General features: G+C 39.9%; 1 protein-coding gene across 4 annotated transcripts in view; it reads right to left on the minus strand.

The window, feature by feature from the left end:
• Window positions 1-5: 5 nt before the first annotated feature.
• Window positions 6-15,235, minus strand: part of VCL (vinculin) — a 49,373-nt gene continuing 34,143 nt past the window's right edge. For 2 of the 4 annotated variants that reach the window (XM_074544206.1, XM_074544204.1), the window contains exons 10-21: window positions 14,559-14,734; window positions 13,390-13,580; window positions 11,858-12,057; window positions 11,021-11,149; window positions 9,859-10,008; window positions 9,151-9,259; window positions 7,894-8,196; window positions 7,168-7,292; window positions 6,663-6,848; window positions 2,073-2,276; window positions 1,335-1,439; window positions 6-643 (exon numbers count right to left, since the gene is read on the minus strand). In XM_074544206.1, coding sequence (XP_074400307.1) covers window positions 497-643; window positions 1,335-1,439; window positions 2,073-2,276; window positions 6,663-6,848; window positions 7,168-7,292; window positions 7,894-8,196; window positions 9,151-9,259; window positions 9,859-10,008; window positions 11,021-11,149; window positions 11,858-12,057; window positions 13,390-13,580; window positions 14,559-14,734 — 2,025 coding nt within the window. In that variant the 3' untranslated portion in view covers window positions 6-496. Of the gene's footprint in view, window positions 644-1,334; window positions 1,440-2,072; window positions 2,277-3,661; window positions 4,591-6,662; window positions 6,849-7,167; window positions 7,293-7,893; window positions 8,197-9,150; window positions 9,260-9,858; window positions 10,009-11,020; window positions 11,150-11,857; window positions 12,058-13,389; window positions 13,581-14,558; window positions 14,735-15,235 lie in introns of those variants that run through there. The other 2 variants (XM_074544208.1, XM_074544207.1) reach the window with 2 other exon arrangements.

Raw genomic sequence — 15,235 nt, forward strand, 5'->3', positions numbered from 1 at the left:
TTCCACACCTTCCATCATTTCTGCATGGTTTTAGAATAGCCAGATAAAGTCCCATTGAGAAGTTGAATGTTTGTGTGTCAACGATTGTCCCTAAAAAACTGCCAAGTAACCAAGTGTCCTAAACTCTCAAGACAAGCTTATAGTGAGGTCCATGTTTTATATCATCACATGGAAATTACTGGAACATACAGTGCATAAATGAAATGTGCTTCTGGAAGTACAGAATTCACTAAGAATCTTGAAAAGGAAACAAAAAGAAAAAATATTAAATATAAGAACTGTCTACTGTTGGCAGCAAATTAGAGGTGTTGGATATCAAATGTGTTTCAAAGACACTTGAAATGCATTATCTTATAATTCATACCCTTAGAATGGGGCATTAGCATAAGCTAATCTTAAGCTCATGTATACAGCACCTTCTGCTGTTAATAGATCTCTTCTGTTTCCAAAAAAAGGGATTTTATGTTACAGAAAACAATACTAATGTGGCAGGTATTTACTGATACCATGGGGTCTTTCTGACCCAGCGAAGAGTGAATCCAGCATCTGTTCTTATCTTAATGGATGCTGCTTCAGCTTCTCTCACAGTTTCCTTCACAGACTGCATGAGATTCTGGGCATTATGAACCAACATCTCAGTTGCCTGTCAAGAAAAAGAATTTCCAATATACCAGTAAATACCATGATTAAGACAGTAGCATGTAATCTCTTTGTGCACAATCTCTTTGAACTTTCGGTACAAATATATTGTCTGCTGCCTGAAACTATGAAAATACAAGTGAAGTAACTGTCTCTGGGAACCAGCATTATCCTGACTCCAAACAAAACTTTCCCTTTCCTCACTGTGTATTTGCACAAAATCTGAATACAACCTTTATGTCGCTAAGTAGAATAACCTCCCTTGGAAGCCAAAGCTGTGAGATTTCTCCTGAAAAGATTCATTTGGAAGGTAACTGAGCTTCCAAATGAAGGGGGACTCGAGATGTTGGAAAATAAACGTTTCCCCTGAAATCCACCCGAGGGCGCCCCTGCCCCTCCCAGGGCCAGTCTGCAGTGGCCAGTCCTTCCCTCTGCTTTTTAACTGGGCAAAGCAGGAGATTAACAAGTTGTTCGTCACAAAATTGGAATCCGAGTAGCTTTCGGGCTTGTTTCTCTATTAAACTGTAGCATTTGAGCCAGAATCCAAGGTGCTGTACTAAAGTTATCCTCCCTAAACAGCTGAGGTGAGCTTCAACATCACGTTCCCAGAAAACATCTGAAAAAACAGGTTGTATATTTGTCCCCATAAAAGTGATCAACAATTCCATGCTACCATCAGTCTTTACACCTCTTACCTGTTCCGACTCTTCATCACTGATATTAGTTCTGCCCAGCATGGTAGCTTTGACAGTGGAGAGAATTTTCAGCTGCGTACTGATGGTTGGGATTCGCTCACAGACCTAGGTAATAGGGATAAAAACCACTCCATATTGTAAATTGTACCAATACATAATGCATCCATTTTCTTCACATAAAACGTTTTATTTTCTTTTACTATTAGAATATGAATGAGAATAGAGGTGATCCTCCACCTTCAAGACTATCTGATAAATATTGGTAGGATATCTGATTCTTATTTTACTTGCTTTGGGAGTATTTGGGATGGAGACAACATTTTTCTGTTCCTCCTTTCCTTTCAAATGTCTGCTTGGTTAGGAATAGCATTATATATATATATATTTGCCTGAGACTGAAGAAAAGTTGTTGCATTTCTAGTACTATTCTTTGATACAAAGGAATGAGTAAGTGAAATACAAAACAATGCCAATTTAGGACAGATCAGTATTTGTAGTGCAGTATTTTTTAAGAAGTTCTTTTGACATCAAATTCTAACATTACAGAATATATGTTCACATAAATAAATATAGATAGGTAGATAGGTAGGTAGATATTTCCATGGGATCTAAAAACATAGACTTGGACAAAACTTTACAAGCCAAGGGAAGACAGCCATGATTTCCTGGCATGATTCCTGTGCTCCCCCCCAGTGAGAGAGGCAGAGCAGAAGCAGCACTGAGCAGCTCCCAGGTTACCTGCAGGAGGTTGGTTCTGATGCGCTTGTCCGTGCACTGCTTGGCCACCTCCTTGGCGAGCCGGGTGACCTCGTCGGAGGCCTTGGCGATGTCCTTGGCGCACTGGATCAGGGCGCGCTTGTTGCCGCTGCCGCCGCGCACCAGGCGCGACATCTCGGCCATGAGCAGCGCCATGCGCTTCGCCGCCGCGATGATGTCGTTGCCCTGCACAGAATGACACGGTCACTGCTCCTGCCAGCACCTCACTGCTCAGCAGAAACACTCAAAGAAGTGTGAACAAGTGGAAGAACCATTTGTGAACACAGGAGGGGTTTCTTCAAGGAACATGGAAGATCTCTACTAACTACTCATTTCTGACTTTTTTTTTAACGCTCAGAGAAAAAAGCTCACTTCAAAACTGAAAAAGAAGTTGTAAAGTGTTAGTTTGTCCACAGAAGGAGTTACTTCTCTGATGACTAGATTTTAGGATAAAGCATGTTATTAGCATTTGAAATTCCAGATTTTCCCCAAAAAAGACTTCTTTTAAAGTTAAAAAAAAGTGCTAAACAACCTATTAAACCAGTTGTTGTCATAGCAGTTGAGCATGGGATTTTCAGTGGCATCTGAAACTGAAGTTGGTAAAGCACCAGCCATGCTGCTAATAATGCCAAAGGATAAATGGAAGAGAATCCAACACATATAACTTTTGTCACCGGTAATGTGGAAGTGAGATGCAACTTTTACTCTTTTAAAAATTATTCCTTGAAAATAAATCTTTTTTGATAAATCTCTCTCTTTAAAATAAAGCCTCCAGGAGAGAAGAACCTGGATAATCAAAAGATAATCCAGTGATATTTCTTATATTAAAATCAAGATTTCTTGTGCATCAAAATTTACAGTCACAGCAATACATCTGAGAAATATTTGATATGTGAATTAACTGTGAACAAGTCAAACCCATTTCTTATACACTGTTCCAAAGAGAAACCTAGTGCAAGAGAAAGCAGACCTAACTGATTGATTGTTAGTAGTCTGTCAGTACATTTAGTTTATTTATCTTATTCCCCTTCATAGAAAGTTGTTAGTCACAAGAGAACTATTTGGTGCTTTGAAGCATTCCTACTGTGTGGATGAAATAGCAGCAGAGTGAGTTTAAGTATTAGTACACCCTTCCCCTGGAATAATCCCACAGATAATGACCCATGAAGTTCACAGCAAGGAGTACACAGTGAGAACCCAGCTAAGCCAAGGTATCCTGTACCCTGTGCACACACTTCTGTGACTCACTACGAGCAAGTTCAAGATGAGATCCCAGGCGTTTTACAGATACAGTGACCCAAACAGCTGAACTATTCATTACCGTGGCCTATTAGCTAAACAGTTTGCTACTATAACCAGTTAGGATATAAATGACATAACACAAAGTTTTTCCATGTTTTCACGTAGAAGGATCAGTCTAACAAGTTATCCAAGCACCAGAATCTGAAAAGGACAAGAACATTTTTAAAGCCCTTTTTATTAAAATGGTTTAGTATAACTATCTATGTAAGTATACACACACACATACATATGCACACTCCCCTAACTTTTGTTTGTTATGGGACACCAACCTTATTTTTTGCAGCATGCTATGAAAAGTGCCCAGTCTTGCAAACATTTGTGCTTAGACAGAAGACAGACTACTTGTGAATGTCTGAACCTCGTTAGATTTCCACTGGTTTCATATAGACAGGATCTCAATTCAACAGCTAACAGCATTCAGTGCAGCTTCTTCAGAAAAGAATTCTCTCAAGACCAGCATTTGCAATACAGCCCAGTGCAAGCCAGCAGTCAGGCAGTCTCTTCCACAAACACTGCCATACAAAGCCATTCCTTGTTGGAAGGGATGTTAATTGGCGGCATCAATTGAGGCCAAGCACAATAGACACCTTAAATGACTTCTTGAATTCTGTAACTCTGCTGTATCCGGAAGTCATTAGGAAACCATTAAGCACAGCTTCCCAGGTAGCCCACGTGAATGGAAAAAGGAACCAGAGGGGAGGAAGACAATCCCTATTAAAATTTGAAAACTGCCATAACAAAGAAGACCAGGCAGATGCAAAGGGAGAGGAAGTCTTTGAATATTAATAAGTGACCCCAATCAAGCTTCAATCCGGCACTGACAAACAGATCTAGCAAACTTGTGAAGCCACTCTCAGTCCTTAAAATGAAGTGCAGACACACTTATTCATTCAGGATGGCGGGGCCCAGCAGGGATCAGGAGTGATGCAAATGTGTCACGTTCCAAGTGGCCGGATGCACGCGGATCAGTCCCGGGACTCAGGAGTACCTTACTAGACCACTTGGTTGCTTCCCGGTGTAGAGACTGAGCAGCAGCCAGAATGGGCTGGTTAACGGGCTGATTGGTTGGCATTAACAGCAGCTCAGGCTCGTAATCATCTTCAATGTCATAGGGGAGAGTGAATTCAACATCTGCATCATCCTCCTCATCTACATCTACACCAGCCTCAGCCGCTTCATTAATCACAGTCACATCAGGCTTTGCAGGTGGCAGCAAGGGTGGAGAAACAGGGGACAGTTAGTACAAGAAGCAGAATTTGGTAGAAGAGCACAAACTGAGCAGTTTTAGTGACCAAAACATCCTCTTGGCCTCTCAGGATCTGACAAGGCAGCTCTAGGATCAGGTCAACGGGAGGAGGGGAAGGAATATGAAATTAGCAGAAGGAAACAAACAGTTCACCTGTGAACCAAAGTTACCAAAATATTAAAAGTTACAATTCAGATATGCAGCAACATTTTCCATCTGAGCATTCAGCTTCTGCAGACAGAGGCTGACCCACAGAACATTTTACTGGCAGGTCAACAATGAAATGAATGGCTTTTCTGTCTCAATGGAAGCTGTTCTGACTGCACAGGAGCAGGCACAGCAGCAGATGACTGTGGTATTTGTGCAGATACAAAGCTTTGTATGGAAGCCCATTCATATGTGTGATAAGAGCAGATAGCAGCAGAAAAGCCACTGACACTGCTTGCTGTAGAGTAAAAGAAAAGATGGGATGGAAGACACTGTAGAAGCAAGTACTGAGGTACCACATAGAACATGTAAAAGAGCAACACAGGGTTCAAAATAGAAGAGGTGATGTTGAATGCCATGAATACTGTGAATATGACAGTTCTTACAGAAGACTGAAATGGAATTAATTAAAAAAGAGGATTATGAAGCCTATGATACTATTTTGCCACGGTATGTTGTATCCATTACCTTCAAAAAGAAAAAAAGGGGGTTCAAGCAAATTACATTAGAGATATTCTCAAGGAAGAGGTGAGAGTTATAACAATATAGGCATTAATTAGACTGCAATATCAATACAAAAATAGTCTACAAGTTTACTAACAGTATTTCTTCAACTAAAGCCAAGTGTGATAAAAGTAAAGGCACCCTTACCAAAAACTGTGCATTTGCAACTGTGTTTTGCTTAAGATACAATCTTATATAGGAAAAAAAAATCTCTGGCAACAACAACATACAGGAATTTTGGATTGTGATTTGTTGATTTGTAAGGCCAAATCAACTTGTCTTCAAAGGCAGCTTTTGTATAAGTCTTAAGGCTTTTAGCCTCAAAATTACCTTCTGAAATCACTAATACATTCCAATACTGTCTCTTTAGTAATACAAAAAAGTGCTTGTTATATCCAGAAGTATGGCGAAAACAGAGCTTTGGATTTTGGATAAGAGACACCCAAAGAGATTTGCAGAAACTTCTTTTGTATTTTATCTGTGCTTCCAAAACAGGTGTCCAAAGCACTGAAGTTGATTCTGTAAGCTACTCAAATTTATCTCCTTACTCACCATCTAATTTAGTGCAGAAAAAGGGAGAGATTAAAAAAGCCAAATTCTGTCCCTTAAATTTACACTTGCAGAAGCCTAAACCTCTGAAGTTCTTTCTCAGCACTCAGCTTCTGCCAGAGAAAAAATGTAGCTCTTGGGGGAAGGAGGGAGAAGAGAAAAGCAAAAGAAAGTGATATTAGCATTTATGAGACCAGCAAATTCACACTTCTTCATAGGACTGAAATGGAAATTCAGGATTTCAGCCTTAACAGGAAATGTGACTCACTCCAAAAAAAGAACAAGACTAGGCTACCAATATGTGGTCATTTTCCCCATCATAAATGCATCTGATTAACAGCAGAGTACCTTGCAGCTTCCTCCAGAATTAAGACAAACCAGTTCACTATTTCTGCAGCTGGCACCTGCAACATCCATATGGACTTTTCCACACAGACTTTTCAAAGTCAATTAAATATAGCAATCAGCTTGTCAGGCTGCACAAGCATGAGTATTAGTGACTCTCTAGGCAATACCAGCACCAAGGATCACAAACAGCTTGGCATACAGGGCATATTTGTGTTCCCAGGGCTATGTTAATAAAGCAGTCTAGCAATCCTAAGTATTGTTGACCCTAGTTCACTCTGATCTTGAAAGGGTTTCTAATTCTTCCTACACCAGTGTTTTTACTATTTAGTCTGTGAAAGACACTGTCTTAAGACACACTGATCCTGAAACCAAAAAGAGAATCCTTTAAGCACAAAACACTTAGAACAATTTCCTACCTTGCTAGACCATTTCCGGGCTTCATCATGCAACTGCCTTGCAGCCATCATCATGGGCTGATTGATTGCTTCTCCTGCCTTTTGCTCTGGGAACTCTTCATCCTTTTCTTCAGGTGGTGGTGGTCTGGGTGGGGGAACCTCCCCCTCTGGCAGTGGTGGTTTCGGAGGAGCGAGCTCGTCAGTCAGCTGAGGGAGGCAAACATTTTATTGAGAGCAATGCAACAGAGCAAAGACTGAGCAAACAATGGTGTCATGGCAGGACATGGCTGCATGACCTCAGGTCTTTCTCCAGTTTTCCAAGTGCTTCCTGTTGAAGAAAATACCATGTTTTAAACTTTCCTTTTGAATGGTGGATGGATATTTTTTAGACTTGAGGCTACTTGTATGCATGGCTGGCCAGACAATACCTTTTATTTCTAAGGAAGAATAGTACACTGAAGTCATTTCGGTGTAATCCACACGTCAATGACAACTATGTCTTTTATTACCAACTACCTACACTTACATGAAGGTGCTCAAGGTCAGGAGGAGGAGGAGGAAAATCTGGTTCCTGAGGCTGGAAGGCTTCTCTGACTTTGGCCACAGCTCCCAGAATTTTGTATCCAGAATCCAAGAAACTCTTCTGCAAACCTGAACAAAAATTCCAAAACGGTTTAATACCAATTTAATAGAACTTGGTAATACTGAGAACACTACCCCCAAAAATTACTTCTCCAATGTACTGTGCCAAGTACACTTGCATCTGTATTTAGAAACTACCAAATTGTTTACAGCAGACTTGCATGCTTGAAATGTTGTGTCACATGCAACATGCATACAATAAAGCCTTGGCTGAATAATAATCACTATCAATAGCCAAAGTAATTCCCTGAACAACTTTTAGAATCAAAAAAACTACATAGTATTTTCTGCTATAAAGTAGTATTTTCTGCTATAAAGTAGTATTACTTAAAACTACTAACAAATGTTTCTAATTAAGAACATGAAATCGCATAACATATTAGAATGCTGAATCCTTTTCCCTTGAATATGGCAAAGGCCTTTGATTGCATTTTAGAACAGCAGGATGCAGCAGTTAATGGTGTGAGCTTGATTTCATCATTCTGAGATGTAAGTGTACACCATATTTACATAAAAGGAGATACACAGCTGTATTAAAAAAATGAGCCCTACTTCACATCATCTCCAGTCAATAAAAAGCACATTTTAAATTAGCAGACTGAATCCTTACCAGGATCAGAAATGTTGCCTGCCACAGCTTTAGCATCCATTACCATGGGTGATATAGTTTTGCTCAGCTCATCAGAGGCTGCTTTAACAGCCTCCCGAAATTTGGGGTCTTCAGAATTTTCCACCTCCCGCTTTGCGACCAGCAGGATGCGGTTTGCTCGCCTGGCAATGCTGGTGGCACCAGCTACCAGCATCTGAGGCTGCATGTTGGCCATTGCAACTTTACATTTGTCCAGGTCCTTCTTAATGGCCTCTTCTGATGCATCCAACAGAGATTTAGTATCGATGGCTTCATCCACCAACCCTAGAATAAAAGTTCAATACATTAATATTCTAGTTTTATCTGTGGAAAGGGATATTTGGTATTCCAGAGACAGTTCAAAACCAGAAAAGTATTTTAAAACTGAGGTCAGGGGAAGAGTAGAAGAGGGCGTGGAAATCAGACCAAACTACTACTGCAGTTTAACTCATGATTCTGTTGTACCTCTGTGACAGTTACCATGGTAAGCTTGTTAAGGACATCCCAAGCTCTTATTCCTCTACCATGGAATGTTGTTTTAGTCAAGAACTGGCTTACACAGAATATGCAGCAGAGTTTCTTTCTTCACACCCAATTTTTTTAAGCCTATTCAGTACTTTTTGTACTCTCCCATTTATTCCAAAGGAAACATCCCTCTGTCTGTGCTTTTTACATAGAGGTGATTTAAAATACCCGGAATTTAATTACTGAGATGAAGGAGGAGATAGTACAGTCAGCTGTTCAGCAGGTCAGTCAAAGGATCTGCACTTGGGAAGGACTGAAACATTTCAGTGCCTCAGCAGGAGCAGTAGCTTTGTCTTATTCCCTGTATTCATTGAGCTGCTTCAGTATTTTGAACATATTTTCTTTCCTTCAGTTAATCATCTGTCCTATTTCAACATGCCAAGATTATGCAGAAGAAAACCTCAAGTTGTCACAGGGATATACTAGAATAGCAACTGCAATAAAAAAATGATGGTATTTCAATTTTCCCAAAAAAGAACTAAAGCAGGATTTGCTCCTCTACAGCTCAGTATTAATAGATAAGAAGCCAGCTATCTTGTACATTCTATAACATATACATATTGCTGGGGTGAGAGAGCACATTGCCTCTTCTCTTAATTTATTTTTAATCAATCATTATTCTTTGCATGTTTCATCAATCCAAACAGCGTGGAGAAAAATCTATACAAGCTAGTTAGCCACAGGTAGGATCTTCAACAAAAATTCTTACTTTACCTGTCATTTTCTCTACATTATCAATCCACTGGTTTTTCATGGTCTCAAAATGTTCATAAGCAGCTTGATTTCCAGGATTTCTTAAGAGGATACGAGCTGCTGATACTACCTGCCAACAGAATACATTTCTAATTATCAGTACACATCAACATTACACACATTCTTGAAAATGCTTTTGTTTTTTCATTATTTGATGTGTAGCTCCACATTTGAAAACCTAGTTCGTTCATTCTAGTGCAGTATCTAGCTCCATGAAGATCTACTATACTTCTGAAATTAGCTGGCATAAATACTTTTTTCTGGAACTTCAATTATGCACTAATTTCATATAAACCACTCTTGAAAACACGAAAGTACAATACTTATTATGCTACCAACATTTAGATAGAAGTTTAGTTTGGAATAAAAAAAGAGCATTTTTTCCCCTTACATATTTTACTAAGCCTCAAAATCATTTTGTTTCATGTCTAAGTCACAGACACTTCTGTCCAAGCGTTGAAAAATAAAATGTGTCACTTGATCTTTTGTTCTACTTTTAGGATCATGCATAGAAATATTTGCCATTCCCCTTTTAAGAGTGTCAGCACTATGTTCTTTGTTGGTATTAACAAGCATCAATCAACAATCATCTCTTTCTTTGAGAACAGAAGCATCAGGAAAATTCCCCAGAAGTCATCCCCAGTCCTTTTAACAACCCTTCAGACCCACCTGTGGGGTGAGTTCCCTTGCTGATTTCACTGTTGCCTGAATGCCCTCCACAGTACTTTTATTGGCAGTTCCAACTGCAGCTGCTTTTTCTGCTGTAGCTCCCAGTCTAGCAGCATGGTTTTCAAAATTTGCTGCTCTTTCATCAAAAACCTAGTTGTCAGAAGACAAAAAAGCATTTAAAAAAGCCCTAACCTCCTTGACAGAACACACAATTTCTTCAAAGTGTCAGAAACACCTTTGTAACATCCCCACTTAACTCATCCTGAGAGGATGCAAAAGGACACAAAAGCTTTGAAGGCATTTGGTTTTCTTAATCTTTACATTACCAGACTTTCTTCTTTACTAACTCAATGGCACAACTAAGGAGATGGCTATGCACTTTATAGATTCAAGGTATGAAGTTCAGTAATTCCTGGTGACTACTGCTGCAAGAAATACTCTATTAAAACTGTTTTAGCTCAGAGATTCATCTTCAAACCCTAATACAAAAGTAAACTATATTGGAAAGATAAATAAGGGAGTTTACACTAAAAATTCACACTGGAAAAAGTGCAAATTGCCTTCTTTTACAGTACTTAGATCTTCCAGAAACAGAGTACTTGGACAAAAAGCTATCCTGCCATAAAGCTGAATTCTCCAAAGCCTTGGGAATTATTTTGATCATGTAGCCAGATGCCAGAACAGCCAAACAGAACTGCCAGACACTGCATTTTAGGTACTTCATGTGCAGCCAGTGGCTTTCAAGTACAGGAAACAATATCCAGCAAGAGAACAGGTTTAGTCTGTTGATTAATTCTGGCATGAATTTGACTATTGTAATCAGCTTATGTAATGCTGGGATATAAAAATCCACCAACTAGTGTGTTAGGGACTTTTGCACTAAAGTTTTGCAATGTGGTACCAGCAACATGGGGAGACATTTTTGCCATTTATGAAGTCAGGGACAACACTGTTTACTAGGTTATACAATTCACAGTCTCCAGGAGTCTGGAGAGGTTTGCACAGTAATCAATGTTGTCAGAATTAATAAGCATGTACCACAAACTTAAATACCAATTCATTTTTCAGGGCACTGATTTATTTTTCAAATTACCAATTCAGGTAAAATTAAACAGTAACTGAAGCTTTATATGGAAAGAAAAGACCACCTGGGTATACTTGCCTCATCTCTGTTGGGAGCATCAGAGGGAGCAGTGGCTGCTACAGCTAACAATTTAATAGGAGTTGTGGTGTCACTAAAAACATCAGAAACTTCCTGGGTCATTGCTTCTTGCATTCGTGCTTTAAGATCCTTAAAAAAGGGGAAAATTATTAGCATATGATAGAGGGATATTAAGTTGTAAGGGTTCAAATCCCATAAAGCCTTCTCTTGCAAAAAAATGCCTGTTCCAATGACAGACATTAAGATAAAATTTCCTTAAAAGTATGACCAATTCATCACCTTTTACATAATTTGAAATATACACAGCTTACATATCACTCCTTGAAGCAGCTTATATTAAGCTCTACACCTACATTTTACCCCCTACATTAAACTGTTCTTGATCAGGCCTAGTGGCAAGCCTAGCCCTCCTCCCAGCGTTCAGAGTCAAAGCCCCCCTATAGGGCCTGCACCTACGACTGCCTAAAGCCCACGTGGCAGCCCCCATTGCCAGCTCCATGCTGCTGGCAGCCCTGCTCCTAAAACTTGGAGGCTATGGTAGTATACCAATCACAGTGCTAGGAATGAACAGCATGATTTGAGACCTTGCCCCTCAAATCTGCAATGCTAGTATACTGTTTTTTAAAGACAGACTTAAATTTTCCTTCTAAGCTGTTCATCTGAAATTAACCCCCGTGGCACGATAACAAGGCCTTTCTAGAAAGTTTGCTTTAAGCACCTCAGCTAAAGCAGCAGCTCTGTTGCCGCCCTGCTGTTTCTATGGGGGCCTCACACACACAAGGCTGGCTCAGAGCAGCGAGGGGTCTCAGTGCCTGCCCGCCCAGAGCAGGCCCTTACCTTGAGCGAGTCCTGGAGCTGAGCTGCAATGGCCCTGGCCTGCGGGGACTCACCCTCGCCGCGGGCAGCCAGCTCGGCCAGCTGGGCAGAGAGCTGCTCCACGCGGTCACACTTGGCCAGCAGCTCCTGCCGGTACGGGCCCATCATGACGTTGGCCAAGCGCCGGCCCTCGGCAACCAGCCCGCGGATGGCAGCCTGGCCTGCAGGGGACAGGGCAGTGAAACACGGGGACACACACACCAGAGCCACAGCAAGCACCGCACGCCTGTGAGCACACAGCACAACCCCTGGGCTCTTAACAACGCTCCCCTAGGTGGCAGAGAAGATCTTGTGCCGTTTATCACTGAATAATTACAGTTCAAAACCACTGAGGAATTCAACTGTCTCCAGTTTCATTTTGCTTAATTCAGCAACTCTGGCTAGAGATATATCCTTTTTAATTAGAGTAGTTTGACAAAAATTAACCATGGCAGCTGTCAGGTGTTTCTACATAACTAATCTGTTGAATCCAATGGAGCACTTACAAATTTCAAATACTGCAATTCATCCCCTCATTAGAAGATAAGCAGCAAGAGGGGAAGAAAGGACAACTTAAAAAGCCAAATGCCCTCTCTCCCAGAATTCAGAAGCCATAAGTAAGAAGTGTCAAGTAGTCTGGATTGCAAGGGACAGTGGGGGTAGGGAACACCTTACAAAGCCTCCACAGTGTGTCAAAAGCTTTTCCATAAAAAAAAAATTATTTTTAGCATGGGTAATTTCCTTCATTCACTTACAGATGCTTCCTGCTCATTCACAAGAATATAGGTCTCTGTTCTTTCAATAATACAATAGCAGTATTCTTTTAAAAGAACTCATCATGTATTAACTCCAAAGACCTACTGAAGAATAATTTTAAACTAATGCTAACCCATAAGTAATCCAAGTTTGTGATCAAGCTTTAAATTACTTAGGAAGTTGTCACAGCATCAGACTATCCAAGAATCACTCAGCACTGCTGGCATCTTTTATATTCTTAATTTACTTTTCTTATGAGTACCCTGCCAAGTGCCAGCAACTCCTGAACCAGAGTTATATGCTCATTGAGAGTAAAATGAGATTATCATATCCCCCTTCTCTTTAATTGTTAGCATTCTCCTCAGATAACCCAGAAGCCATACAAGAAGTGATACTTCTAGGTCAGGTTTATGAGTGTTTTTCTCTTCTCAGAAGGACTTAATTACTCAATTTGCTGGAGTAGGTATAAATTCAAATTTGAGATACAGTATTTGCATAATAAGGAAAGCAAGGAGCAATCTTAAGTTTGTTTTCTCTACAGAACATGTTCTTCCATTCTTCAGGAAAGAACACAAAGAGAATCATGGGCCAGCTTAATTTGGTAATTGCAGTCAGGACTTAGCTATAACTCTAAGTCTCCACACCAGTGAAGATTCAGTGCATCCTCAGCATTTCAGGAGCAGTAGTTTCCACCACAAAAACTGGTGACGGGTTTGATTCTAAATCTGGGTGGGGGGAAATCACAGAGAAACACTTACCTACTCCCCTATCAGCAACTGTGGGATTGTCTATCCACCTCTGAGCTTGTTCAATCTTGCCCTCCAAATGGACAGCTGCTTTAACTGGCCTTGTATTTGCTACAGCCCTGTTTGTTTTGGACTGTAAATTCTGAAGTGATGTCGCTATTTGCTTAGCCAAAGCACGAGCCTCAGGAGAGTCACCTTTCCCACTAAGGATTCAAAAATAAAAAAAAAAAAACAGTGTAGTCATAGAAAGATCATTTACAGATTATCTCAAGTTCAGCAGGAAGACACACAATAAAAGGATCTCAGTATTTTTAAATAAGGTTGAATTTGACCCTTGGGTTGAGACTCTGAGGAGCAATTCTCTGCTGTGGTACCTGGACACCACACATGTTGAGCACAGCACTGAGATGAGGGAAGGCACAGACTGGCATTGCCAATACTGGTGTAAGAATTGATTTCCCATTTCCATGGCCGTCTTATGAGCAACTGCAATCATGTCACACAGATTACAAGCAGAAGAGTAAGCAGCCACAGAGCAAAGGCTAGATACAAACCTGACAAAAGGTAGCACATTAGGACCTACAGCAGCTAAAGCTCAATAAAAACTTGAATAAGGCATCTAACTAATGAAGGAAGAAAAATATCTATTGCTATATTGCAACCAGCCTTAGGTGAAGATGACAATTTGTACAATAACAGTTTCTTTCTCCTCTTCCATTCTCAAGCAGCCTCTTTGCAAAACTGATACAGAAATAGAATTTCTGAAAGGCTTATTTTTGTATAGTTTGCAGTTACAACTTAGAACACTGACAGTGATCGAAGTGGTAGATATTCCACCTTGTTATTTAGTAAAGTGCTTAGCAAAAACCAGTCATGACAACCATCTGCATAAACTTATATTTCCCTTTACCTTGTTGTTTCAACAGTACAAACAAGCTCACTTTTGGCTTCAGTTTCCTTCTCAAATATTCCACAGGCAGTAAAAAGAAAATACTTCCATATCTGGTTAACTTTTTCTTAAGGAAGCTAGTGCATGCTAGGGTTTGAGATAGAAATCACTAGGTTGAATAACTTAAAAGGGTTTGTTTTAATGATCAATATTCTGATCTTGCTCAGCATTGGAAACTGTACAGGAAAGTAATTGAAATAAATCAATCAGTGGTGATGAAACAAACACTTACTGTCGGCGCAGATCTGACAGCTTGGCTGTCAAAGCAGAGATCTCCCCCAGGGAACGAAGGATGTCATCTCTCTCTTTAGGCTCCTCACACATTTCTGCAACTTTCCTTGCCTCAGCCATAATGCCCCGAATGTGCTCCTCCCCTTCACTGCCCCCATTGGGATCTGCAAGCCAATTCTTAACAGAAAGAAGTTGTGTTCAAGCGAAGACAAAAAGTACTGTTTATTCTACACATGATTTTATAGGGAAAGAAAATACCAACAGAGCTTTCAAAACTTTATTCTACTGCCTCATAGTTTTTCTGTTTTGAAAAAAAATGTCAAACTAGATAAAATCTACCCAAAGATTTTACATTCTGTCTCTATCATCAACATTTGCCAGTAGTGTTTTAGAAGTAAATTGAATCACTGCCTTTAGAAACCGATTATGTGACTTTCAGAAAAAAATGAAAACAGATGCTCTTGAGCCCAGGGTGGTACACAGAGCTCTTCCTAAAAAGTCCCATTACCATTTCATTTGATACATATATAATATTAATGTATCTTTATATATTGATAATAGATACATATACACATTTAGATAAGGTATATTATTTGATGATAATCATAATCATCACTGGGTAAAAGACTGACCATTGAGGGACATTAAGACTAACAAAAATAATCAATTGAAAGAAAA

Source organism: Zonotrichia albicollis, chromosome 7 (genome assembly GCF_047830755.1).
Source record: "Zonotrichia albicollis isolate bZonAlb1 chromosome 7, bZonAlb1.hap1, whole genome shotgun sequence".
Taxonomy (NCBI): Eukaryota; Metazoa; Chordata; class Aves; order Passeriformes; family Passerellidae; genus Zonotrichia; species Zonotrichia albicollis.